At 40.6% G+C, this 27,602-nt stretch overlaps 1 protein-coding gene and 1 long non-coding RNA gene across 2 annotated transcripts in view; one reads left to right on the top strand and one right to left on the bottom strand.

Moving 5' to 3' along the window:
* Nucleotides 1–11,102: 11,102 nt before the first annotated feature.
* Nucleotides 11,103–13,742, bottom strand: LOC131917231 (uncharacterized). Its single transcript, XR_009380639.1, has 2 exons — nt 13,671–13,742; nt 11,103–11,503 (listed from the first exon to the last, which is right to left on the bottom strand). It is a non-coding gene; the product is annotated as an uncharacterized LOC131917231 (long non-coding RNA).
* The window catches only part of LOC131917230 (myosin-8), a 28,987-nt gene continuing 14,654 nt past the window's right edge, over nt 13,270–27,602 (top strand). Inside the window, exons 1-19 of the mRNA XM_059270933.1 lie at nt 13,270–13,826; nt 14,617–14,760; nt 14,843–14,999; nt 18,140–18,167; nt 18,265–18,373; nt 18,466–18,558; nt 18,687–18,750; nt 19,357–19,455; nt 19,541–19,644; nt 19,802–19,940; nt 21,122–21,240; nt 21,333–21,482; nt 22,989–23,159; nt 24,100–24,409; nt 24,514–24,581; nt 26,406–26,493; nt 26,577–26,694; nt 26,989–27,112; nt 27,211–27,347. Of these exons, the coding sequence (XP_059126916.1) occupies nt 13,617–13,826; nt 14,617–14,760; nt 14,843–14,999; nt 18,140–18,167; nt 18,265–18,373; nt 18,466–18,558; nt 18,687–18,750; nt 19,357–19,455; nt 19,541–19,644; nt 19,802–19,940; nt 21,122–21,240; nt 21,333–21,482; nt 22,989–23,159; nt 24,100–24,409; nt 24,514–24,581; nt 26,406–26,493; nt 26,577–26,694; nt 26,989–27,112; nt 27,211–27,347 (2,432 nt within the window). The 5' untranslated portion in view covers nt 13,270–13,616. The remainder of the gene's footprint in view (nt 13,827–14,616; nt 14,761–14,842; nt 15,000–18,139; nt 18,168–18,264; nt 18,374–18,465; nt 18,559–18,686; nt 18,751–19,356; nt 19,456–19,540; nt 19,645–19,801; nt 19,941–21,121; nt 21,241–21,332; nt 21,483–22,988; nt 23,160–24,099; nt 24,410–24,513; nt 24,582–26,405; nt 26,494–26,576; nt 26,695–26,988; nt 27,113–27,210; nt 27,348–27,602) is intronic.

Genomic DNA, 27,602 nt, shown 5'->3' on the forward strand with positions numbered 1-27,602 from the left:
AAACTAGAGGAAAGGGAATAGAGCAGTATGAGCAATACTCTTAAATATCATTATAAGAACCAAACTAATAAAAACCTAAAGCCGATCAGTTAAGGCACATATGATGAATCACAGAGCAATCGTTAACATATAACTCAAAGAATAAAAAAAGTCATTAGATAAGTTAAAGTATTGTATTACAAACTATAGATGTAGCTCGGTGATAGAGTACTTTCCTCCATGCACAGGATCCTTGTTTAATCCACAACACCATGTGAAAATTATATTAGAAAACAGTGCAAGAGGAAGCAAAAGAAAAGAGAAGAACCAAAGTGTCATGAAGCACTCAAGAAAAAAGCATCTAAATAACACATTAAATGTGGATGAATTAAACAATCAATTAAAAGATAGAGGTTGTCTGGCTGGATTTAAAAATCATGATCCAAACAAAGGTGCTGTGGGAAGTTCTGTACGGCAAATGTGTTGCTAATTTGTTGATAAATAAAACACTGATTGGCCATTGGCTAGGCAGGAAGTATAGGCGGGGCAAGGAGGAGAATAAAGCTGGGAAGTGGAAGGCTGAGTCAGAGAGACACTGCCAGTCGCCACCATGATGACAAACAGCATGTGAAGATACCGGTAAGCCACGAGCCCTGTGGCAAGGTATAGATTAATGGAAATGGATTAATTTAAGCTGTAAGAACAGTTAGCAAGAAGCCTGCCACGGCCATACAGTTTGTAACCAATATAAGTCTCTGTGTTTACTTGGTCGGGTCTGAGTGGCTGTGGGACTGGCAGGTGACAGAGATTTGCCCTGACTGTGGGCCAGGCAGGAAAATTCAAGCTTCACAAAGGTCATCTGTATTCGCCAAAATACAAGCAATTGAACATAAAAGAATGGGGAAATATACATATTATAAACAATGGCCACATGATAAATGAAAAATAGCTCTGTGTATAGATGACAAAATAGCCTTTAAAATTATCTACTATAAGAAATAAAGATGGAAATAAAAAAGAAATAAAGATGGACATTTTGTAATAACATGATAAATTTGTCACTGTGCATCAAGGCACATACTGACAGAAATAAACACTGAAAAAACAATAAATGCAACAAAATAGAGAGCTTAGAAATATAACTGGAACTAATATAGTCAAATGAAAATGACATTTTACTAAATTTCTAATTCAACTCACTCTAGAAGAAAAAAATCTTTGCAAAAAATAATACTGAATCGATTGTATATATCTATGTGGGAAAATAAATATAATTGACTATTTCAAGACAAATAGTAGGTTTCACGAAAATCTTAAAAAGACAAACCTCCTAGAAGAACCACAAATGCACATCTCTGTGATGACAGGCAAAAGCTCCAAAATAGCACACTGTACACAAATATGAAATATAAAAATATGACTAATTAAAGCTATCACTGGGCTGGAGCTCAGTGGTGAAGCCCTTTCCCAGTGTGTGCTCATCCAGGCACTGTTGGGAGAACAAAAACAGCAGGTCACAGGCTGGGAGAAAATATATGCTGTACATGTATTCAACCAATGACTGGCAGAGAAAGAATCCATAGAAAAAAACTGAAAGAACACAATCCAACAAAACTGAGCAAAAGAGACAATTCGTGAAGAAGATATTGTAAGGTCTAATAACTATATTATAAGACATTCAGTATCATCAGTCCAGGGAAACAAAATCCCAAGGAGATTCCATCACGAACCTGCAGGAATGACTAATTTACAAAGACTAACCCTAGCAGATGCTGGACTGGCTTCTGAGCTTCTACACCCCACAGACACTGCTTGTTAGGAGAGTGGAAAACTTCATTTTCAAAAAAGAAAGTTAGCTTATTTCTTACAAATGTACTTCTAGCTCTTTTATCTATAGATTTCACTTCTTTTTATTTAAGCAACAGAAATGAAAGATAACTTCACAGAAAGGTAATAGAAATATTCATCAGCAAGGGGATGTATGAACAAGCTCATCATGGTGGTACACGCACATGGTCCCAGCTACTGGGGAGATTAAGATCACTTAAGTCCACAATTCCTGCGTCCTGAATTCAGGTCTATCATAGGCAATACAGTCAGACTGTCTCACAACTAAAACAAAACAAGCCAACAACAAACTTAAAGTGAGACAGAAGAGGTGACAAGATATTGTATACCCTCACAGTGGAATACTACTCACCAACAGAAAAACAAACCAATGGTACATTCAAGAACACAGATATATCTAAGTAACATCTATGCCAAAGAGGCATTTGAAAAGCCAGTTGTTTCCTTTAGTTGAAGACAAGATAATTTCCCATTTCTACCTCAGAATACATACAGATGTCTGAAATGGTTGTGATCCCTCTACTTTTACTCATCACTGGACGGAGAAAAACAGAGGAACTCTTGGGGCAGAGGGAATCTCAGGAATTGCAAGCTGATGTCTGGTAGTGCCTCTCAAAGCCTCAGGATCATTAGAGACAGTAACTTGACGCTTACCCTGGGCTTAATTGTAAGTGGATACTAGCAAGAATAGCAAGGACAGGGATGTGCGCCAGACCTTGGAAGAGTTTCTAACTTAAAATAAAAGAGCTGCCACACAGGACCCATGTAGAAGTTATTTGTGATTGGAGATGGGCTAGAAAGACAACAACAATTATTTGGTAACAAAACACATCTCGGTATATTGTTTACTTGTAGAGACCCATTAGAACTCCTTCATGGTTTAGGACTATTTACAAGGCTTTTAGTTTTCAGTATTGTAGCTCAGAGAATCAGTGGAAAATGTGTTGTGACGGTCCAAATCTCAGATTAAAATGAGTGTCAAGTTCCAACCACTGACCACATCATCAGCGCCATCACTTAACAGGTGGTCACCTAATTAAACTTACAAAGTCACTGAAGAGATATTTGTCTCCCAAAGTTTGTTGTTTAGGAGAAATGCTAAGTGTACTGCCTTAATCACAATGTCCTTTCATAGGAGAGAATGAGAAGTAAAATTATGTAACTTTAGATTTCAACGATACAATTGCCCTGGAAGTCTTATTTCACCTTTATTTCCAGCAGATGAGAACTTACACCCCTTCACATGCCACCATTTGCTACTTTTGGTTTTTTTCTTTTGTTTTGTCAACCTGATTGGTAAAACACACTCATGCTCTAGCATTCGATCTTGCATGTCTTGAGGTTGAGTATGTTTTAATTTACCAGTCATTAGCTTCTCCTGTTCAGAAAGCCATCTTTTCTGTCCTATACCTCTGCTCCCTGTTTAAATGGGTCTCCCTTTCTTCTTGACTTGTTTCTGGATGTGAGTGCACACATATTCCGTTAGATAAACATCACCAATAGTTTCCCCCAGGAGGCCATTTATCTTTCAATTTGTTGATGGCCTTTTTTTTTTTTTGACTCAATGAAAAGTTTTAGTTTTTGAGAGTGTCAGTTTCATAAATAGAAGCTACTTTTGCCCTATTTAAGACCTTGCTGAGCTGAGCATGTAGCGCAGTGGCTACAGCTTGCCTACCGTGTGAAAAGATGTAGTTGCATCCTTAGCCCTGAAGGAAAAGCTGTCTCTCCTCTCAAGGCATAAGCTACCTCTCCTCATCTGCTCTGACCATTTTTCTCTTTGTTTTCAGGTCTAAGAGTTCAACCCCTTTATAACTGACTTTCAGAAATAGTAGCAAGCAAGGAAGAAACTATTTTCCTTTAAGTGGTAAATCTCAACCTTGCTTACTAAATTGTCCTTTTCACCCAGTGACACAAATGGCCGCTTTTGTCACGTACTAACTTATCATACATATAAGAAACCATGTTATAATTAGCAACCTGCCTTCACGGTAACTTCATCCTGTTTAAACCCCACATTTAAAAAGAAATCTGTTTTGACATGGCAAAATCTTATTCTTGAGAACTTGTTTTCTTTTGGGGGAAGTTCACCGTTGCAATTTTCCATCCAGAAAAATCTCTACTTTTTGTCTATTACTTCCAGGTCTGTTCTCTTCCCATGGGAAGTACTTCCTTTGACCCAAGGAAATTTCTTTTATCTTCAAGCAGAACCAATTCAAGTGGTTTCTGAAAATCTAGAACTATTTTTATTTCTCTAGCAGAGAGGTCAGTCAAGTCTACAACCTAAATATTGCGTCTCTCTCTTCTTGCCCCCCAGAATCTGACGGCTTAGCTTGGGTCCTCAGCTCATTTCCTAAAATAGCACAACTGCTTAAGTGGGTCCTCCATCTCTGTTTCAGTCCTCTGATCCATCTTCTGTGCTGCTAGCACGGCTGTGCCTAAAACAAATCTTAAGTCAGTTCCTTATTTAAAACACGGCACCAATAATCCATCGCCCACAGGACACAGCCCCTCCTTCACATGATTCTAAACACACTATTTAGTAAGTACACTCAGCACTGCCAAGTACTATTTAAAGTACTTTGTGTGTGCGTGACTAAATAAATTAATAATGAAATGGGGTAGAAAAGCAAAACAAATCCTTCTTTAAAAGATAAACAGGCTCAGCTTTAGAGAAGTTAGGTGGCCCTGAATAACATCATAGAAAATGATACCTGTTCAGTTACATTGATTTTTTAACCAACCACTGGACACAGCATAAAAGGCACACAAGCCAGCTTGATTTCCAAAACTTACCTACTACTGGGATCTCACGATGGATTTTCCAAGTCATAGCTTGGTTATTTTATTTATTTATTTTTGAGATAGGGTCACCTGGTGTAGCCCTGGGTGACTTGGAACTCTCCTTGTAGATCAGTCTGGCCTCAAACTCACAGAGATCCACCTGGCTCTGCCTCCCAAGTGCTGGGATTAAAGGGGAGTGTCACCATACCCAGCAGTTTTTATTTTTATCATCACATATTAATTATGCAAAGTTAGACATTTTGTTATGATCCAACCATACTGGCTGGTTGGATTCTTAAAAGTTAGATTCAAGATAAAGTAACTCGGAAAGGTTGAAAATATAGGTAAGGAGAAAAAAAAAAGTTTGTATATGTGATAGCCAAGTATAAAGGCAAAGAAAGCACTATTGACACCAGAGGAAATAGAATTCAAGGCAAAACAAGTACAAAGCAAATACAGTCCATGCTTGAGTTTTAAACGACTCAATCTACCAGGCAGAGATAACAAGCAGAAATTTCTACAAGGTTAACGTATCTTTGAACTAAACAAACCAATCTAATATCTGACAATAACAGGGAGGATTTCAAACTTGTGCCCACTAGAAAATAACAGACCAGCTACCCCCAAATTAAGACATATATACTTTCAGTAACACAAGTAACAATTTAAAAAGTAAATTTGGAGACTTGAGAGGTGGTTTAGCTGTTAAGCGTACTTGTTGCTCTTCCAGAGGACTAGAGTTCAGATCTCCAGAACTCATGTCAGGCAGCTGGCTCTCATCCACCTGTAACTGCCACTTTGGGGGACACCAACGCCCTCTACCCTCACACACTTGTGCAGACTCTCACACACATAGAATAAATCTTTTCAAAAGGTAAATATAAAACTTCATAGCACTAATAAGGGAAATTAAATGCTCTCTACATATCTACACACATAATTTCACTAGGAATGATGCTGACCCTATGAAAAGATGTGAGAATTAGTTCTTGAAAGAATAAAAATAATCTCAGATATTATAATAGTTGGTCTTATGCCCTATTCCCGAAGCTCAACTAACTGGGAAATTTTATTAGTTAGCATTTAATTTCTCTCTACGAGGATAATTTAAATTTAAATGAATATAATTAAATCTTAACCCTTAGTATTTCATTTCTTTTTGTAGACAGAAATTAAACTTAATTAAAGCTAATTAGATTTTAATTATTTTTCTTAATTTAATTAGGTTATTCCCTCCTCAGTGGATAATAATGAAAAAAATTAAAGCACCATCTAAAGTTCTCACAAAATATTATTCATATGCCTGCAGTGTGGGAGGAGAATATGTGTGTTGTTTATTTACCTACAACACTTCTTGAAAGACTCAAGATCTGATACCCATCCTGTACTTCTGAGGACTGAGTACCAGGAAAGCTCAAGGCTAGTTTCCACTGTGTATTCTGTGCTTCTGGAATTTTAAAATATATACATATATTCACACAGATCATTAGGACCATGTAGTTGGCTCAGTGGTTAAAGTACTGAGAACCCTGTTCAATTCTCAGCACCCACAGAGTGGCTCAGAACCACATGAAATGCCAGTTCCAGGGGACCAGGCACACACATAGTGCACAGACATACATGCAGGCAAATCAGATGCATAAAATAAAATAAACAAATCTAGAAAATTAAAGAAGCAAATCATTTCTATCTTGAAATAAGAAAACACAATACAACACTTCAGCAGTTACCAAGGCACATCAGCTGATGGAGGAGGGCCATTTCAACAAATAGCACCAACCATTAGAGATCACAGGTGAAACAGACTAAGCTGTCAGCCCATAAGCAGAAATTACCTCGAAAGAGGATGTGGTTACAGATGAAAGAACTTTAAGTATAAAATAGCTAGAAGAAAGATCTTTATGACTTTACATTACAAAAATTTGGAAGAGCTAACTCCAGAAATATGGCATATAAAAGAAAATATTGACAAGTTGAGCTTCTTTGAAAAACTGTCATTATTAACTTGGAAATTGAAAGATTTGCACAGATAGGAAAGAAATAGTCATTAATCATCTGTCTGGTAAATGACTCATAGATAAAGCACCTCTAAAGGACTAGCAGTTGATATAATAAGAACATGACAGGCTAAATATTTAGAGATCGCAAATGCATATATATGTATAATAGGTAAATGGCAGCATGATAAAAACGTTCAAACCATGGTCCATTCAGGAAATGCAGATCTGAACCACAGTGAGAGAGTACTTTACATCCACTAGGTTGGACATAATCAAAGGAAACACAGCAGAAGAAGAAGTGACAGGGAATGAAATCGGAACCCTTGTTCACTGCTGGTCCCCTGGAACTGGCGTGTCAGGTGGTTCTGAGCCACCACGTGGGTGCTAAGTATTGAACAGGGTCCTCCACTAGAGCAGTCAGTACTTTAACCACTGAGCCAACTCCCTGGTCCTAATGATCTGGGAGTTGTCAATAACCCTTGATAAATCTACAGCTACTGCGGGAAGAGAAATGGAAGCAAATATCCACCCAGCAATTTGTAGTGTATTCACAGTGGTGGGAAGAGTCCACACAGGGCGAGGTGTGGCTCTTCTATACAGTGGCCTACTATCCAGCAACAAAGAGAGATGCACTGTGAGGACATGGAAGAGCATGGACAGAAGAGCCAGACACAAACAGCTCCACTGCAGAATCCCATTTATGTGAAATTTCCAGAAAAGGCCAAACGGTACTGACAAAGAGTTGGTTAAGGGTTGAAGATCTCAAATTAGCATTGGGAACTTCTAAAGGACAGTGCTTTAAGACTGTTGCCAGAGAGGGGTACAATTGTGTTGAGTCTACCAAATTCTGTGTATTCTTACAACAGATCACGTTCAATGCATGCAAAAGTTCACTAAGAACATTAAGGAGGTGGATCTCAACTAATTCTAAACATCACACAAATGGCAATTGCTATTTGTCACATAAAAATAAAAGCAAACAAATTAAGTAAAATTGAAGTTCTAGCAAAAAAATACCCTAATAACCAAAAAATGCATCCACAGTTGAATGAATAAATAATAGTATTTATCATATAATACTGTAGATCAATGAAAGCAAAATACAGTTGTATTTAATTTTATGGGAAAATCCTACAATAATTATTTGAGGCAAACTAATAAAGAGGAGCTGGAGAGATGGCTCAGCAGCTAAGGGCACTTCACACCTTTCCAGAGGACCTGGGTTCAGTTCCTAGAACTCACACTGGCAGGCTCACCACTGCCTGTAACTCTGGCTCCAGGAAACCAGCACCTTCTAGTCTCCACAGGCATTTCACTCCCCTGGTGCACATTCATACAGACACACACTGATACATATAAATAAAAATACCTTTTTAAAAAAGTATAAAGATGGTAGTATTCCTTTGCTACATTTTATGCAAATAAAATCATTAAATATGGGAACTTGGTGTCTAACTCTGTTCCCCTTTCATAGGACCTTTGAGGTTCATCTACATTCCAGCACCTACTGTTACTCCATTCCTTTCTACAGAGCTAACGTCCCATCAAACACATACCAGAATTTGCTTATGTACCTGCTAGGTGATGGGCATTTGATCAGTTCTGCTGTGGGCCATGATAGATAGTGTTTTTGTGGTCTTCAGTCACAAACTTTTGTATGAACTTGTATTCAAGGGCAGAAGAAATGGCTCAGAAGTTAAGAGCATGTACTTCTCTTAAGAAGAAACTAAGTTTGGTTCCCCAAAACAATATTGGGCAACTCATAACTGTCCGTAATTTCCAGGTCCAGGACAGCCAACATCCTCTTCTGGCTACCCTGTACTCACATGTTCATATAGATACAGACACAGACACACATACACATATAATTTAAAATAAAATAAATATTTAAAAACATTCATCTAATTTTCTTGGATGAATACCTAGAAGTGGAATTATTTCATTTATTTTGTTATTAAAATTATTATCAAACTAAATATAAAATATACAACAAATATTGTACTAGATAAGATCAGATGCTATAAATAAAATATACATTTATCAAGATACATTATTTCACATGAAAATTTACAACTATTATGTCAATCAAAAATAAAACTTGTAAAATAAAATATTTTATAAAAATGAAGGCAAGAGCAGTATATGTCACAAGTTTGAAGAATAGACAATATAATAATACCATATTACTACAACAATATATTTTATTTTTTTAATTTAATTAATTAATTTATTTATTTATTTATTTTTGGTTTTTCGAAACAGGGTTTCTCTGTGTAGCTTTGTGCCTTTCCTGGAACTCACTTTGTAGAACAGGCCGGCCTCGAACTCACAGAGATCTGCCTGCCTCTGCCTCCCAAGTGCTGGGATTAAAGGCGTGTGCTACCACCACCCAGCAGCAACAATATATTTTAATAATACTCAACATTTTTCTTAATGTTACAAAGAATGCAATAAGAGAAGCATGAAATAACATAAATTAAGAGAGGAAGAAAACACAAAATTGTGATGATTTGTACAGGATGCACCGAAAATCCAAAAGAATAATTTTTTTAAAAAATGTTATAACTGATTAAGGAGCAAAGCCAGATTTGTACCCATAATTCCAGCACTCAGGAGGTGGAGGCAGGAGGATTAGGAGTTTAAGGCCAGCCTTGGCTGCAACCAAGTCTCAGAATTAGCCTGGTCCCCAAGCGATCCTGTCATAAAACCAACCAGTCAAAGAAGCCATGAGGTGTAAAAGACACAGAAGCATGACAAAAGGAATTAATGGACTTTCTGAAACAGTCAGCTCAGGAACATCAAGACTAAGCTCTCTGAAACTCTCTCGATGCTTCTTTCAGTACTATTCCCACACTTTCACCCGTGCTCTATGCAGGAAACGGGAGGACGGGGAAGGAAAAGGTGCTGTGTGGAGTCCGCTCTCTCTTTATAAAAAGCCATTGCGGAAGCCTTACACAGCAACTTCTGTTGGCGTCTTATTACCCCAGACAGTGTCATCTGCCTCCCTGTGTGCAAAGGATCCTGAAACAAATACTTCATTTGGGCAAACTGCTCCCACAAACAAAACTCTAGTTCCAAGTGTGCAAACATGTCTGACACATGTCAGTAATCAACTAGCAAAAAGTATACGAGGAAAAATAGACCTCGTCAACAACAACAACAACAAAAATTGTCAAAAATATCTAAGACCTGGAAAAGAACTAGAGGAGAGATGTAAAGTTTTGGAGAAAACAGAAACTCCATCACACTTGAGGAAGGAAGGGTTCACTACTTTAGCAATTCTTGCCCAATGAAGTTACTAAATCAACTTAATCCAAATCAAAATCCAACAGGATTTTTTCACATCTGAAAAACTGATTCTAAAGCTCATATATAGACTTTAAAAGCCACCAAAATGACATTGAAATAAATAAAGAAGGAGAAAAAAATTGTCCCAATAGACGTCAAAGTCTGTGCTATTTGCATGGGAATATGGGGAAAAGTATGGAATCTCTCATACGTGTGAGTGCGTGCGCGCGCGCGCGCGCGCGCGCACGCACACACACACACACACACACACACACACTACAAAACTAAGATTTTCTTAATATCATTAGTTTGAAAATATAAAATAATGTATGTATGATCCCGAGTCCCAGAGTTTTAGAAATTCTTTTACAACACACACAGAAGAGCAAAGACATAAAGAAAATATTTTCATGACTTTGCCTAAAAATTTAGGTCTTCTGGAAGATCTAAATACTAGAAGTTAGAGATGTTCCAGCAGAGTTAAGACCATTATTAGACCATAAGAAATTGCCCACATTTTGAAAAAGCAAACTGTATCTCAAGCATATGAAATCCCACACAGATTTTACAGTAAGTAACATCAAAATAGTCTAGTAATCAGGGGGTGGATGATGCCACAAATGAAATAAGGTGGACTGTGAACTACCAATCAGAAATACCATGGGTTCATTAGACTAACATACTTCTGTATATTATGAAGTGTTTCCATATTGTTTATGTACTAATGACAGAAATGAACCAAGATCAGAAAAAAAAGTAAGTTGGTAAATATATAAGCTTCGATGTTACCTAAAGTTCATTTTAAACATTTATAGCACCCATTTTTCTATAAGCTTATTTTCTTAGGCCAATTTTACTAATTTATTTTTTCCCAGGAAATCCATAAGAAAATATACCCCCAAAAGTCTAGGCTATTACAAACCAAACTAGAATTGAGAGAAGGGAATTATCAAAAGGGAAATTTAGCCTAGTCTATAAAATGTTGATTTTCACGTCGTTAAGATTCACGAGGCTACAGAATTACATACACTTAGCAAAACTCTTGGAACTTCAGCTCTGCCACATCCTACACTTCATGGTGGTTAGGTGAAGATGTGCATGCATAAATATGACAAAGAAAGTGAACTCTGTTGTGAAGCTTAAAAAATCATAATTATCACCTATAAAGGTAAGCTAGGCGATATGTAAATTATATCTCAATATAGATGACTTCAAAAAGAAAGGCTTTAATTTTAAAAGCATAGCCACAAAATAATTTCTTTTAAAAATAAGGATGTGAATTATATGAATAGCATGAAAATCAGCTACACGAATGTTAAGGCAGGTTGCAAGACATAATTGTATATAAAGTATGGCCCCACTTACATTCCCCCATCTTATCTCTGCAGACTGGAGTCTAGCTGCATTTTCTCTTTTCTTTCCTATATTTTTCCCTACGATGAAGGCATTAACTTCTAATAATAGTTCCTCTGCATGCTGGCTGGGTGGGCATTGGCCCAATGGTGGAGACTCAGCATAAAGGCTCTTCTTGATTTGGCTCTGCTGCCCAAGTCAGACTCCAAGGATGAGCCCTGGCGATGACCCAAGGGAATGCTGTGTGGGGGCTCCTGTGGGAACAAATAAGGAAAGTGCGTTGCTGGGCATCTGATCGTTTGGCAGCACAGGATGGGCGTGCATGACAGTTTGCCAAATTGAATATAACTCTTAAGAATGAACTTATGAGAAGTCCCACCAGGCACTGTCAAAGATTCCCCTCCCAGCACACTAGAAAGCATTCTCAGAGGGCAGAATGGTCCTTGTCAAATTATTTATAGGAGATTGGTTCACATACTCTAAATGATATGAATACTTCTAATTATATCCGAACATGCCAAATGTCGCTACAAACTACGCCGAGGGTTCCTGTTGCCAAATGCCTTGTCCTGACAAAGGGGAGGTAGCTGCAGCATCAGCACTTTAGTTCCTATATAAGCAGGGCTGCCCCTCAAGCCTTATCTCCGCCAAGAGCCCAGAGGTAAGTGATGGGAGACTTGGGACACTAAGGAACCTGGGGACAAACAACAAGGACCCTATGACTTGGGACACTAAGGACCCTGGGGGCAAACAGCAAGGACCCTGTGGCTGTTTGAGCATGAACCAGTTCCTCTTAGCCTTGAAGTTTCAGGGCAGGGGAACTTTTTATTCTGAACTCTAGGCCAGGATTGCTGAGCATCACTAACAGGAAATTTCATGTCTTACAGTGTGGGACAGTTGTGACCCTACATTTTCATCCAAAACCCTAGAGGTAAGACTTGGATTTCTTCTTTTATTGATGACAGAGGGGATTTAACCTAAGGGAACTGTAGTTCTTAATTATCCACCATTTCCGTGTTTTTAGAGCAGAAAGCGTTTGGGGGTGACTGGTTATAAATGTTGGAAATCATCTTTCCACAAGGCCTTATTCTCAGAGACTTCTTAGCCTCACTGAAGCCCAAAATAAAGGGACATTTGGGACAGGATGAGTTTTGACAGTGAGTTAGCAGCTATAACTGTCCAGTGGCAATAAACTACTGTGTGCCAAGTCCTCTACTGCAAAGCGTTGGACACACATACACTTTATAGACAGCGTCTTAACACTCCAGAAAGTCTTACTTGACACTGGAGACATAAACATCTTGTTAAAACCATATTTGAGTTATTTTGTAAGGATTCACTTAATTTTAGTGAGAAAAAAAAATACTGTCCTTTTGTAAAGCTGCAGGTATTCCAGCCTTGGAGTGCTAAATACCATGCATAATTTAGGAGCCATTCTGCTGTGCCCTAAGGAAGTTACTACCTGAGAGTAAAGCAAAACATCTGCCAGTTGAACATGCCTCCACAGCAGAGGCTCACTGATCGATCCTAAGTCAATAACCTTTGTGCGTATGACAAACTCTTAATGCTTTTCTTTCCCTGAGTGGAAAGAAAAGAACCCCACAGAATTTTTGTGGGAAGAAAAGCCTCCACACGGAAGCACTCACTGCTCTGTGGTTAAATCAGTTAAACTGAAAGCTGAAATCTCTCACATCAAAAGAGATTTAGAGGACAGGGCAGTGCTAAGTCTCCTGCTCCCAAGCCAAAGGACGAAAATCCAGAACAAGAATTGGTTAGGAACTTTTAACAGTCCACCAAGAGGTGAAACACCAAATGCCAAGGGAATGAAAACTCATTTGGTTTTGAGAAACAGTGATCATCTAAAAAATCAGAAAGTGTCTCTGGTAGCTTTGAAAATACCCACTTCCATGTGCACAAAGCAACGTTTCCTTCCTAACTAGGTGGCTGTCCTAGCTTGTGGCAGATGCAGACATTCTGCAGGAGACAAGGGGATTAAGTCATGACAGTTGCTGTAAAACAATCCCTCAACAGCTTTAACGACAGAGATCGCTCTAGTTCAGAGGGGGAGAGTGGGGTGAAAAGGTTTTCATGGCAATTGAAGATGTAGGTACCTACTCCTGGGAGTCAAGATTCTGGAAAGGACATTTGCCAAGTTCTAAAACTGAGTCCTCAAATGACGTTTGTCACTGCTAACTAACCCTCCACACAGTGTTAGAACGTGAGCCAAGATGCCAGATTGAAGGGAGGGTCTCAGCCTGAGCTGAAGACCACACTTCAAATCCTCATCACATGTCTGACTTCTGCTTTCTATTTCTCTCTCCCTCCCTGTTCCCCAAGGCAGATACCTCAGCTAAATAAGTAGCAGCCATGAGTACGGGTTCGGATGCTGAGATGGCTATTTTTGGCGAAGCTGCTCCTTACCTTCGAAAATCGGAGAAGGAGCGGATTGAGGCCCAAAACAAGCCTTTTGATGCCAAGACGTCTGTCTTTGTGGCAGAGCCCAAGGAATCTTACGTGAAAAGCGTCATACAGAGCAAGGATGGAGGCAAAGTGACCGTGAAGACAGAAAGTGGAGCAGTAAGTGAGAATGCTCTGGGCTCATTTCCCCGGCTCAGTCCAGAGTCCAGCTCTCCCTGGCTAGGGCTGCCTGAGCCTACAGCCACTGTCAGAGTCTCCTCCCGGTGTGTGGTCCTAGATCTGGGAATTAAAGGAATTCAGACTCCAGCATCTCCCCCTTCCCAGGTTCCCTCAGGATTCAGCCCATTATGGCCTCTACCATCTCCCTTCAGTTCCCTACTTCCAGATCTAAATCTCCAAGCCTGAAAAATAAAATAAAATAAAACCACCCCCTTCTGTCACAAAAATTCCTGGGTTACTTATTTAGTTCCATAAAGTATTGATGTAGTTAAAGAAGTTTCTTGTGATGAGTATGAAAAAATTAAAAGTGCTTGACCTAGCAAAATGAGTATAAAAGGAAAGGAAAAAAAATCTTGTTTAAAACATGAGTAGTGCTGCAATAACCAGGGGTCTCTGGGCCTCTCTTCTGTATGCTGATTTCATTTTCTCTGGCTCTACAACCAGGAAAGTAATGGCAGCTGGATCATGGAGGGATAGGTGGATTCCATCAACCCACGTTGCATGAGTGTATGAAGAACAATCATGCTAAACCTTCTGAATTTGTACAATTAAAATATGCTCACAAAAGTACAAATCCCTACATTATAACAGGAAACAGCCTTTCTTGGCATCAGACCTGAGAAACAAATATGCTCATGCCTTTAAAAGGCATTGAATAATTATAAAATGGAAAGCGTGTTCAATCGTAGCAGACTTAACCCTATCTCTGACTGGCCTGCTTCCGTGCCAGACTCTCACTGTCAAGGAGGATCAAGTCTTCCCGATGAACCCACCCAAATATGACAAGATCGAGGACATGGCCATGATGACCCACCTCCATGAGCCCGGAGTGCTGTACAACCTCAAAGAGCGTTATGCAGCCTGGATGATCTATGTGAGAGCCCTTTTTAGACCATTTATTTCTCTTAAAAACAAAGCAAGAGGCACTATATTGAATTTTCTGATTTCTTCGCCAGACCTACTCGGGCCTCTTCTGTGTCACCGTCAACCCCTACAAGTGGCTGCCGGTGTACAACCCTGAGGTGGTGGCGGCCTACCGAGGCAAAAAGCGGCAGGAGGCCCCGCCCCACATCTTCTCCATCTCTGACAACGCCTACCAGTTCATGCTGACGGGTGAGTGAAGCATCTGTTTATAGGAATGTGCACACACAATTGGGATGGACAAATGGAGCTCACCCCAGTCTTATTATAAGACACCCCTGCCTCATGGGACTTGCCATTTCCAAAGAACAACTACAGCCATGACATTTACTCTTTCCGGCAGCCATCTCCACTTTAGGATGTGAACAGTGACACTCTGGAATTCACTGGCCTGCCCAAGCCAACAGGGCGAGCAAATGCAAGCTCAGAAGAAGCAAAGAGCAGGTCTCTGAAAACAGATTAGTTACTTCCCATGTTTTCTTCTGATTTGGATACAAAAGTTCAAATAGATCTTAGAAAAGCAAACAAACAAACAACAACAAAAAAAAAAAAAAACATTTACCTCCTCAGCGGTCCAAGGAATGAGTTCTCAGCCGTATCTAGAGAACTCTGAATTCTTCTGTGGATGTTGCCAGCCTTGGGGACTGGGCATGAGTAAATTGGAGGTGCAGTGTGGATACAGAGAGACCCATAAAATTTCTCCCACAGACGGTGAAACGTTCTCCTATCCAAGTCTGTTAGTCCCACCTTATCAAAGTATACTCATGATAGGTCCCAGTAGAGCACTAAAAGCTTTTATCTTCACACACCAAATGTTCTGCCTCTGACACAGTCTTAATTCCCTCATTCCCTGCTCTGTGGAGTTTGGGTTGCTGGGGAACATTTTTTTTCTCCTGTTAGTTTTGCTGCGCTTGTTTGTAAGCTGTCATTTAAAATGGAGGAGAGGGGGAAGGGACACAACAGGGACCCCCTGTGACAAACTGGCTTGAACTTTCACAAGGATTCTGTGCCTAAAAGCAGTATTCTGGTTGTCTGAAGAAACTAGCCACCTCCCCCTACCCCGGGAGGCTGGCTCTGGTCAGAGGCTTCAATAGTCAGCAGCTGTGATGTACGCCACCACCCCTAAATGACTCTCCAGGTTTGGGACTACCCTAAATCTAAAGTCATCTAGGCTCCCAAACACGTTTTTCATACAAAGCTGTACAGAACCATGGCATTGGCGTGCTTAGTGTTATTTGAACATCACCCGGAAGACCGGGAGATGTTTTTCTTGTCTGTTCTCCTACGAGAAGCAATATGGCTGTCCACGATTTTATTCATATTAGGAAAAAGAAAACAATCTGATTAATCAAATTTCATACCCATTCCCTTGAACAGAAGCCTGAGTTTTTTTAAAGTCAAAGTTTGTATAAACATCTAAATAACGTCTAGACTTGTATCGATTTTCTGGGGAAATACTTTTAAACTTAGAATTAAACTCAAAAATCCACACTCTAGCATTACAGGACTGCAGAGTTAATAAACTAGGAAATTGATACGAATATATTATTAATATATAGGTAAACATCTATAATATTAAGAGGAAAATCAAAAATAAATAGAAACGAACATGTACCACTTCAGACCATCTCTTATTTGGCATCACCAGCAATCAAATGAGTGACAGCAAAAGCTGGACAGAGAACAAGGAGTTGAATGATACACAGACTGGAAGCCCAAAGACCTGATTATCTGCAGCCTTGTCTCAGTCTGCAATTCATATTTAAAAAGCTATTTCCTCCTCTATACATCTCAGCTTTCCTCTCCGGTAAACAGACTTCATCTAAGCAACATCTCAGGTCTCTAATGACCTCACAATCCTGTGACTCGTATTTCTTACAACAAAAAAATCTCCTGATGCCTGAGGATTTCTTCAGAATAATCCAGTAAAATTAAAAGAGCACAGAGATGACATGAAACTGGCCAAGTACTTAGGACTCTTTCTCTGTAAGATGGGCATCTGGCGTCTCATTAGTATAGTCTCTGTTCTTACGTGTATTTAAATTTTCTAATAACATAACTTAAAAAAAATAATAAAACATGCCCCCCTCACATCTGAACGGCTACTATGAAAAAAAGAAACAAAAATAGAAAGTACTAGAAAGTATGTGGAGAAATGAGGAGACCGTACCCTGTGGTGGGAATGTAAAACGGCACCATTGCTACAGAAAGGAGTAAAAGAGGTTCTCAAGCAACTGGAATAGAATTAGAGTCTGATCCATGGTCCCTACTTCTGGGAAGAGAGCCAAACGAACTGAAGCAGGCTTTCGAAGAGTTCTTTGTAGGCCATGATTGCAGCAGCATCAGTTACAACAGCGAACATGTGCGAGCTACCCACACACCCACCAGCAGATGGGTCGTTAAGCCAAGGGTGGTATAGTCATACAATGGACTATTACTCTTCCTTTAAAAAGAGTCAGTTCTGACAGTGCCACAACATAGATGAACTTGAGGACACATTAAGGGAGAAAAACCACAAACACTGTGTGATTCTGCTTGTGTGAGGGCTTGATAGTAGTAGTCAAATTCGTCAACAGAGAGCTGACAAGTAGTTGCCAGGTCCTGAGCAATGGGATGAACAAGGGAACCACTATGGACTGGATACAGCGGGTAGGTTTTACAAGATGAAAAGAGTCTGGAAGTGGAAGGTATTGATGGATGCACATGAGGGAATGTAATACCACAGAACTACACACTTAAAATGGTGTGAATCTAACCAAGGAGACAGCTCCATGAATAAAGTGCTTGCCACATAGAGGAACAGAATATGGATCCCTAGCACCCAAGCAAATGCAGCCTGGGCCCAGGCCTGCTTGTCATCACAGTGCTGGGGAGCCATGAGTGAAAATTCCCCCAAACAAGCTGGCTAGCTACACTAGCTGTATCTGTGAGCTTTAGGTTTAACTGAGAGACCCTGCCTCGATAAATAAAGTGCAGAGCCATTGAGGAAGACTCCCTGCACCAGTCTCAGGACTCTATGTGTATACACACGCACAGGTTTACATGCACTTATATACATACACACAGACACACCAGAAACATACGCAAAAATTAAAGGTGGTAGATATCATGTTATATGTATTTTACCAAAATAATAATAATAAAGTGAGAAAAAGAAAGTAGATGATTCCTTCCCTCTCATTTTCACAGATTTTACTCTACTAAACCCAAAGCTGAAATCACGGGTGCCATCTTTGAAGAGGCCAAGTCTGAGTTCACCTGACTTCATTGCTTTCTGTTGAATATACATTGCTTTGTTTTGTTTTGACTGGTGGTCTTTATTCCTTTCACAGATCGTGAGAATCAGTCCATCCTGATCACGTATGTGACTTTTTTCTTCTTCCGGGTAGGCAGTGACTGTCTTAACCATTGCCCCGATGTGTCATGGTTCTGATCTCCTTTCCCCTGTGTTTGGCAGCGGAGAATCCGGGGCCGGGAAGACTGTGAACACCAAGCGTGTCATCCAGTACTTTGCGACAATCGCAGTCACTGGGGACAAGAAGAAGGAGGAGTCTGGCAAAATGCAGGTGGGCCTGGTAGCCAGAACAAGGATTCAGACTCAGTTAGGGTGCCTAGGAGTCTGGATCCCCAGATGTGAGGATTCCTCTTTCCCATGCAGGGGACTCTGGAAGATCAAATCATCAGCGCCAACCCCCTGCTAGAGGCCTTCGGCAACGCCAAGACCGTGAGGAACGACAACTCCTCTCGCTTTGTGAGTCTCTTGGTCACAGAGGGACCCTTTCTGCCCTTACATGCTGGGGTCATTGTATCTGAATATTTCAGGTTCTTATCTCTGTGTGCTTCAGGGTTTAATACTAAACACATCATTATCTTTTCCAGGGCAAATTCATTAGAATCCACTTTGGTACCACAGGGAAGCTGGCATCAGCTGATATTGAAACATGTGAGTAACTAAACTGTGGGAAAATCTAAATGCGGAAGCAAGCCAGTTTGGTTGCAGGGACGTTCTGCAACACGTTCTGTGTAAGGAGCCTGCAGAGAAGCAGTCTACCACCAGAGCTGTCTGTGGGCTAATGCCAGACTCACCCATAGTTCACTATCTGTACCCCAAATCTCAGTCTAAGGCTGATGGTCCCCTCTCACATGTCAGAGGACTTCCAAACCTCAGAAGCAAGTCTAATCTCCACCCCATGGTTATCTAGGGGTTAGCTCTGATTTGGTAAAGGTATCCATCCTTCCGAGGTAGACTTTCACCACAGATCATGTGAGCTGATTCAAGGGCACTAGAAATCAGCTAACACATAGAGGTCACGAATTCCACATTTGAAACTTGTCCCAGGGAAGGATACTTCAGTGGCTGCACCTACATGGAAAGGCGCATGGCAGCTACCATGTGCATTTTGGTTCTAATATGTAACCACAGGATGAGAATCCTGACGACACCTCAGTGGAATCAAATGTAGTGTCCACAGTTTTGGCCAAAGACACTAACATTTACAATATGTCAAAAGAGTGGATAGTTTTTCTAGTTCAATATCTTTCTTTCCAGATCTTCTGGAGAAGTCCCGGGTCACTTTCCAGCTAAAAGCTGAAAGAAGCTACCACATTTTCTATCAGATCACTTCCAATAAGAAGCCAGAACTAATTGGTAAAAAAGAACTTAAATTTGTGGGTGGAGGTTAAATTTTATATTAACAATTTCTCATGTTAAAACAAGAATTCTGTGTACCCAGAAATGCTCCTGATCACCACCAACCCATATGACTACGCCTTTGTCAGTCAGGGGGAGATCACAGTGCCCAGCATTGATGACCAAGAAGAGCTGATGGCCACAGATGTAAGTCATAAGATTTACACACACCTTTTCAAAAGCCCATTATGTGTGGGAATGGCAGCAGCAAACCCCACACAGGTGTAGTCGCCTTGGTGTAATTATAAATTCTCATAAATAGCGTCTTCTACCCTAACCTCTGCCCTTTCATCTTTCCTGGTAGAGTGCCATTGACATCTTGGGCTTCTCACCTGAAGAGAAAGTGTCCATCTATAAGCTCACAGGGGCTGTGATGCATTATGGGAACATGAAGTTCAAGCAGAAGCAGCGAGAGGAGCAGGCTGAGCCGGATGGCACTGAAGGTACCCAAAGACCCTCTAGCTCAGTTTAAATAGCAGAATCTTCTAACTGAAACACTTTTAATTCCACCCTAAACTCACATCTTCTTGTGTCTGTACTTCTGAAGACGAAAGCCTAGTTGTATATACATATTCCTTCCTCACCACCCTCATTTCTCATATCTCCATCACTTCATCATCACTACCAGTTCAAATAAGCTATAAAAAACCCCAAAGCCACATAAAAGCTCAACTGAGGGCCAGAGAGCTGTAGAGATGTAGATAGAATGAGGTGGAATAATATTCCTACTTTGTCTTGGCAAAAGTAAGTAGGTATACACCATGAGGTTACATATTGTTTTAGCATTAGCTAGGAAAGCCTAGGACCTAGCACTAGAGGATCTTTGCATAGGGTGAGAGGTGAAGGGTACTCCTAGGCACATCTGTATGTATGCATGTGCTGTCTCTATATAAATCTCTCAAAGGCAGCGAGCAAGTAAGATACAAAAAGAACTGACAAAGAAAAATCACGTGCTCTGCATATGAAAAAGCATTCAGTATGTAGGAACCACTACCCAGTTATTCCCCTGCCCCAAACCCTTCCCCAACAACCTAGTCTGACATTCTTCTCCCTCTCCCTTTTCCCCTCAATCTTCTCCAGATGTTACCTTGAGACTGACATATAGCATTACACATGCTTTTAGAGAGGATCACCCAGTTTAATTATCCCCAATTTTTTCAGATAAACAAGTAAGTACCTTTGATCCAGTCAGGTTAAATCCAGGGAGGTAAAAGCTGCATAAGAGTCCCCATACTCGGCCTTTTACCCTCCCTGACAGTGAGTGCTATGGTGCATTTATCTTACTCTTCTGGCAATACCTGAAGTCTTAAAGGGGGAAGCAGGGCTATGTCTCAAACCTTGAACAGAATGTCACAATAAACACTGTTTACAAGTCTATGGTTAATGAAGGTGTTCTCAAATCCTACTTGCAACAAGTCACTAAAAGCCAGGATAAATGATAAACCATTCTGTGGCAACCAGGCGCCTCAGTATACATACGAAGAATCTTATTTGACTTTCTCTGAAATTACTTAAAGTTTTTTAACCTTTCTGTTACCAATAACAGAGTAATTGGATAAGAGAAAGACAACCGGATGAGGATAAATATTAAATGCTAACCATTTCTTGATTTGTGTCACCACAGTGGCTGACAAGGCTGCCTATCTCCAGTGTCTGAACTCTGCTGACCTGCTCAAAGCCTTGTGCTACCCCAGGGTCAAGGTTGGCAATGAGTACGTCACCAAAGGCCAGACTGTGCAACAAGTAAGTGCTTGTCCTCCATGAATCACACACACACACCAAGTCCTCCATGGCATGGCTTGATAACACTAACAAATATTACTATATCTGCAAAGGTGTACAATGCGGTGGGTGCCCTAGCTAAAGCTGTCTACGAGAAGATGTTCCTGTGGATGGTCACCCGCATCAACCAGCAGCTGGACACCAAGCAGCCCAGGCAGTACTTCATCGGGGTCTTGGACATCGCTGGCTTTGAGATCTTTGATGTGAGTTATCTTCACATTAATAAAAAGTGAGGGACATAATTTTGAACTTCGATGTCCTAAGTGATAATCATTTATATCGTGCATATTATTTGCTCCAACATTGCACCTAGTACAAGAGTTAGCCCCCAAATATCTAAGAGATAATAGAAAAATAGTAACAATAATGGCTTAATTTATTGAACAGTCAGTATATTTTTGATACTATTTTAGAGACCTCAAAATGTTGCCTTATTTAACTTTCAATATGGAGAAATTAATGTTACCATTATTATTACAACACAAATTGGATATGGAAGGAAAATCAAATGTCTGCTAAAGATTCCATGGGCATGTAACACAAAGCCAACATAGGATCTATCAGCAGCAATTGGTACCTATGCAAGGCATCTTGGATCGATACCTGGGCTTGGCAGGGAGAAAGCCCAGAGGTAGGAGCCCAGCCATAGGTTTTGGCTTTTTCCTTGGTAAAGTAAGAGAGTAAGTGATTGCAAAGACTCTCAGATCTTCAGCTGCTATACTACACCAGATTTCTATTTTCATAGGATCAGAAAAGAGGGTATTTGTTGTCAGCAGAAGAGAAACTAAACTGTCTATTTCATTTTACACATCAACTAAATGTCTTAACATAGCTTTCCCTTAATAACATGATGACCAAAGGTAAGAGTGCAAACTCTCTTAGAATTAGAGACTAGAGGCTTCCACCTCTATTAGTGAGCTTTTCTAATAAACCACATCCCCCTTCTCTCTTGCATCAGAGTCATAAAGCTGTAAAAGTCATAAAACAGGGTCATGGCTGTACCTTGATACACATTCTTTTCTTTGCATTCTCACAGGTGAAAAGAAAGTGAATTCCATTAGAATTGTATTGTGATAGGTAGGTAGGTAGGTAGGTAGGTAGGTAGGTAGGTAGGTAGATGGATAGATAGATAGATAGATAGATAGATAGATAGATAGATAGATAGATAGATTAGATAGATAGGAAAATAAAAAATGGAAGGTGGATTTTCCAGGCATGGTGGTACACACCTGTAATCCCAGCACTCAGGAGACAGAAACAGACAGGGAGATCTCTGTGAGTTCCTGGCCAGCCTGGTTTATATAATGAGTTGAAGGACAGCCAGAGTTACTTGGTGAGACTCTGTCTCAAAAAGGAAAGGAAGGAGAAAGAGATTCAGGGAGGGAGGGAGGGAGGGAGGAAAGGAGAGAAAGATGGAGGAAGGGAAAGGAAGAATGGAAAGAAGAAAGGATGGAAGGAAGGTAAGAAGGAAAGGAGGGAAGGAAGGAAAAATTGTAGTGTAATTGATACCTGAGTACCTAAAGACTGCCCAGAACTCATGAGAAAAGCATGTATTCCTGGGGATAATGAACAAACAGCAATCAGCTTAAATACCTAAGTTTAATCTCATCACTCTCTTCAGATTATTTCCCATAAAGAATATTTCCATTAACAGAATATGCTCCTATAAATACCCACTTAACCTGGGAAATCTCTACTGCTCTGTGTAGTTCAACAGCCTGGAGCAGCTGTGCATCAACTTCACCAATGAGAAACTGCAACAGTTTTTCAACCACCACATGTTCGTGCTGGAGCAGGAGGAGTACAAGAAGGAAGGCATTGAGTGGACGTTCATCGACTTCGGGATGGACCTGGCCGCCTGCATCGAGCTCATCGAGAAGGTTTGTATGAATTTCATGGAAGGGTCTGTCTATGAAGATGATTCTTCAGATGTCTTAAAGAATTCTACAAAGTATTATTGTCCTTCCTGTCGCTTGAGATCTGAACAAATTGGAAGAGCACTATCTAGAAATCACTTCCTCTTTACAACTCTTACATGAGACGGGTCTGGAAGGGGTTAGCTTCATTTCGTGCCTCCCCCATTTTATTCTAATACCGATTCATATCCAGTTTAAAGGCAGTTGTGAGCACTCCATCATGACAGTCAGCTTCGCTAGAACCACTCTCGCTAGTTCTAATCTGCCCCCATTATAGTCCAGGATGTCATCAATAGAAATAAACACTTTTCTAAATGAAAGCTGATGCGCACGCTCAGACATATGCAGGTACATCTTCTGTGCACATGTGAATACCAGAGAAGGATGCTAGGTGTCTTACTCTATCACATTTTGTCATGTTCTCTTGAGACAAGGCCTCCACTAGGTTGGTGACCTCTTACCTGCCCCACAGCAATGGGGTTACAGGTAGACATGTGACCATGCCTAGCTTTTATGTGGGTTCTTGCACAGCAAGCATTCTTACCCACTGAGTTAGTTTCCCAGTTCCAGTACATTTTTTTGGAGGGAAAAAAAAAACTTTGACAACAAATTTATTCATTGAACAGTGTTGGGGAGGGGAAATATGGTAATAAAAAATATTTTAAAAATTACCTGCAAATTCCTTGGAATTCGCGTCCAGCTATTCTTTTAACTGACCCTAATGCTACAGACTGAATGATAGATGAGATGGTAGGAAAGTCCTTCTAGGGATGACAAAGGGACTTTTGAGCCCAGAGCCTGACTTCTGTGTCTATATTTAATTGGGGGTGCTCAAACAACAGCCATCGTGTCTACATTCACTGAAGAAAGGGAGGTTGACATAGGTCTCCTTTTCTGAATTCAGCCACTGGGCATCTTCTCCATCCTGGAAGAGGAATGCATGTTCCCCAAGGCGACAGACACCTCCTTCAAGAACAAGCTGTATGACCAACACCTGGGAAAGTCCAACAACTTCCAGAAGCCCAAGCCCGCCAAAGGCAAGGCCGAGGCCCACTTCTCCCTCATTCACTACGCGGGCACTGTGGACTACAACATCACTGGTTGGCTGGACAAGAACAAGGACCCCCTGAATGACACCGTGGTGGGGCTGTACCAGAAGTCCGCAATGAAAACTCTGGCCAGCCTCTTTTCCACATATGCCAGTGCTGAAGCAGGTACTTTCTATGTCCTTTGTCAAACTATCCCCTCCAAATGTTCCTACACTGCTATGTCCCCTGGGAGTCTACTCTATTGATGGGTTTTTTTCTTTTTGTCTCAGATGGCGGTGCGAAGAAAGGAGCAAAGAAGAAGGGTTCCTCTTTCCAGACCGTGTCGGCCCTCTTCAGGGTAAAGTATAGGTTTAAATTGCAAAAATACATTCAGATTCTATGCATTTAGAATAGGATTTAGAATGAATCAGGAGGGAATGGAATGGCGACAGGAATCACTTTAGATATTCACTCTCATCAGGATGGATCTAAATCAATACTTGGGTAAGATGCTTTCTTCTTTATTTCTTATTATGATTACCTGAAGCATTCAGGATTGCCAACATGTCCTTAGAAGCTTCTTGGACACAATACAACACAACACAACAAAACACACACACACACACACACACACACACACACACACACACACAGAGAGAGAGAGAGAGAGAGAGAGAGAGAGAGAGAGAGAGAGAGAGAGAGAGAGAGAACAGAGCAAATATCAATAATAAGGATGCTTTTTAAGGAAGCACTTCTGACCCTCAGTGTTATCCCTGTGATGGCTGTATTTCTGTCTCACTAATAGTATTGTTTAAGAATGTTCTTGAGTTTCCCTTTGTTTTCTTTGGGACAGAATCTTCCTATGTAGGCCAGACTGACCTTGAACTTGTGAACTTAGTACCTCGGGCTCTTGAGTGCTGGATTCCAGGCATGTGCTACCTTGCCGGGATTTAAGTTTCCTTTAAGAATGAACATGAGATGCATTCTTTAGAACATTCTCCCATCAAAACATGTTTCTCCCTGAGATGGATTTGACATTTTTAGAAAAGATGAAAGCCACCTAAAACTGAGCCTAGTGAGCTGAATGGACAGTTAGCTACAAAAGAATAATACTTCTATTTACAAAATAGTGTGTAGCTTTTCCATTATATACTTGCACATTTCCATAATGCAAGTATAATTCTTCCATGGCAAGGCTCTTCTTGAGGGATGCATGTAAGATGTCTACTCTGAGGACTGCTTGTGAGGATTTTTATGCCTCATTGCTTTCAAAACTAAAATGCAGGTGTGATCTATGACCTTTGACCTACCCCAGAAATTTGTTCTTACCCTTTTCCCATCTCAATATAATCTGCATTAGCTAACAAAACAGATGGTTGCTTTGTAAACTTGTCTGTAAAGGTGTTTTCAGGCTTAGATAGTCGTGTTGTTTTGATTTCCTAGTGGCTGAGATGTGAGAAAAGCATATGTAAGAGATATTTGCATGTGTGTTCTCCATGGCTGAGTGAAACATTCTCTGTCATAATCAATTACTTCATTTGTTTAGAATAACTCCCCCATATACTTTAGATGGAAAATGTTTTCAGGCACCCAAGATCCACCAACACAAAATTATATTGTCTCACACTTTTACACTCTTCAAAAAAACAAAACAAGAAATTAGAAGACACTGTGAATGATTTAAAAAGAAGAACAGCAAAAATTGGAATGATTTAAGCCAGGTTTTCACTGAGAATTGATAACTACTGTGAACATTACAAGTGCTGAAAAATGGAAGAGGCCACCGAGATCATCTTCCCTGTTTTCAGATGAGGCCCAGGGAGACTGGACAGGCATAGGGTCAGCTGACTCCCTAGTGGCAGAGAGAGCCTGTAGTCTTTGTTTTCTGGTGCTGGTTGAGAATTCTGCCTGTGTATGGAGGCTACTGACTTCGCTATCTGGACCTAGGTGTTACAATGGATACCTTGGTTATCCGAACTTCTTTCTAGTACTTTGGCCTTCTGGCCATTTAGCAGGTTAAATACTGAAGCCTTCAAAATACACAGCAGTTAAAGCCTCATAAGCTTATGTCCAGTAGCTAAGAGTGTGCTGTATAATTTTTACCACCCCTCCCCCACCCCCAAAAAAAGAAAAAGAAACTCAAAACACAACTTTCTCAAGACCCTTCTATCTCACTTTCTAGGAGAACTTAAATAAACTGATGACCAACCTGAGGAGTACACACCCTCACTTCGTACGATGTATCATCCCCAATGAAACTAAAACTCCCGGTAAGACACAGAGCATTAACAACAAACTAGGACCAATCTGAAAATTCAGTGCCCGGGACTTAACTCTGTCTCTCTCTTTGCAGGTGCCATGGAGCACGAACTGGTCCTGCACCAGCTCAGGTGTAACGGGGTGCTGGAAGGCATCCGAATCTGCCGGAAGGGGTTCCCCAGCAGGATCTTGTACGGGGACTTTAAACAGAGGTCAGTCCTCTTTGCTGTATGACGCTGAACGCTATCGGTATTTATCATCTTAGTTGTACTTTGCCCATTATATTTCAGGTCTCCTACTTAGTATAATTACACAAATAAGAAATCAAATAATTCAGTCTTGTGATAGAGGATAGAATAATAGGCTAGGTCACAATCTGGTCTTAGAGAATCGTCAGATCTCTACTTCCGTTTTTGTTCTGGGATTTGAACAGGTACTTCTTTTTGGTGACAGCTGGGTAAGCGATTACACCTTCCTGACCATTCCTTCTGTGTTTAACTGAACAGATACAAAGTTTTAAATGCAAGTGCTATTCCAGAGGGACAGTTCATCGATAGCAAGAAGGCCTCAGAGAAGCTCCTGGGCTCTATTGATATTGACCACACCCAGTATAAATTTGGGCACACCAAGGTATGGCTGTGACTCCTGTACACCCGATCCATGTACTCACAACCATTTCTGTGTCTTGCTGAAGTGTGGGGATGACTCGTGACTTTCTGTTCCTCCAGGTTTTCTTCAAAGCTGGCCTCCTGGGTCTCTTGGAAGAAATGAGAGATGAAAAGTTGGCCCAGATTATAACAAGAACACAAGCCGTCTGTAGGGGATACCTAATGAGAGTGGAGTACCAGAAGATGCTGCAGAGGAGGTAACAGCTGTGCACATCAGCAGGATCACAAGGCTCCCCAAGGACTCTCCATCCGCCATCCTCATGCACTGATACTTGCATTCTTTGATTATCATGAGCGTTCACCCCTATAACACGTCAACCTTAGTGTCTTCAGGCTAGACTTCCCCGAACTTCTCTCCTGCCCCACCCCCCATCTATCTCACACACAGAAACAGTCTGCAGCGTGGTTTTCATCACCCCACATCTCTGTTCCCAGCTCCCCATTGTATCCCA

Source organism: Peromyscus eremicus, chromosome 8a, assembly GCF_949786415.1.
Source record: "Peromyscus eremicus chromosome 8a, PerEre_H2_v1, whole genome shotgun sequence".
Taxonomy (NCBI): domain Eukaryota; kingdom Metazoa; phylum Chordata; class Mammalia; order Rodentia; family Cricetidae; genus Peromyscus; species Peromyscus eremicus.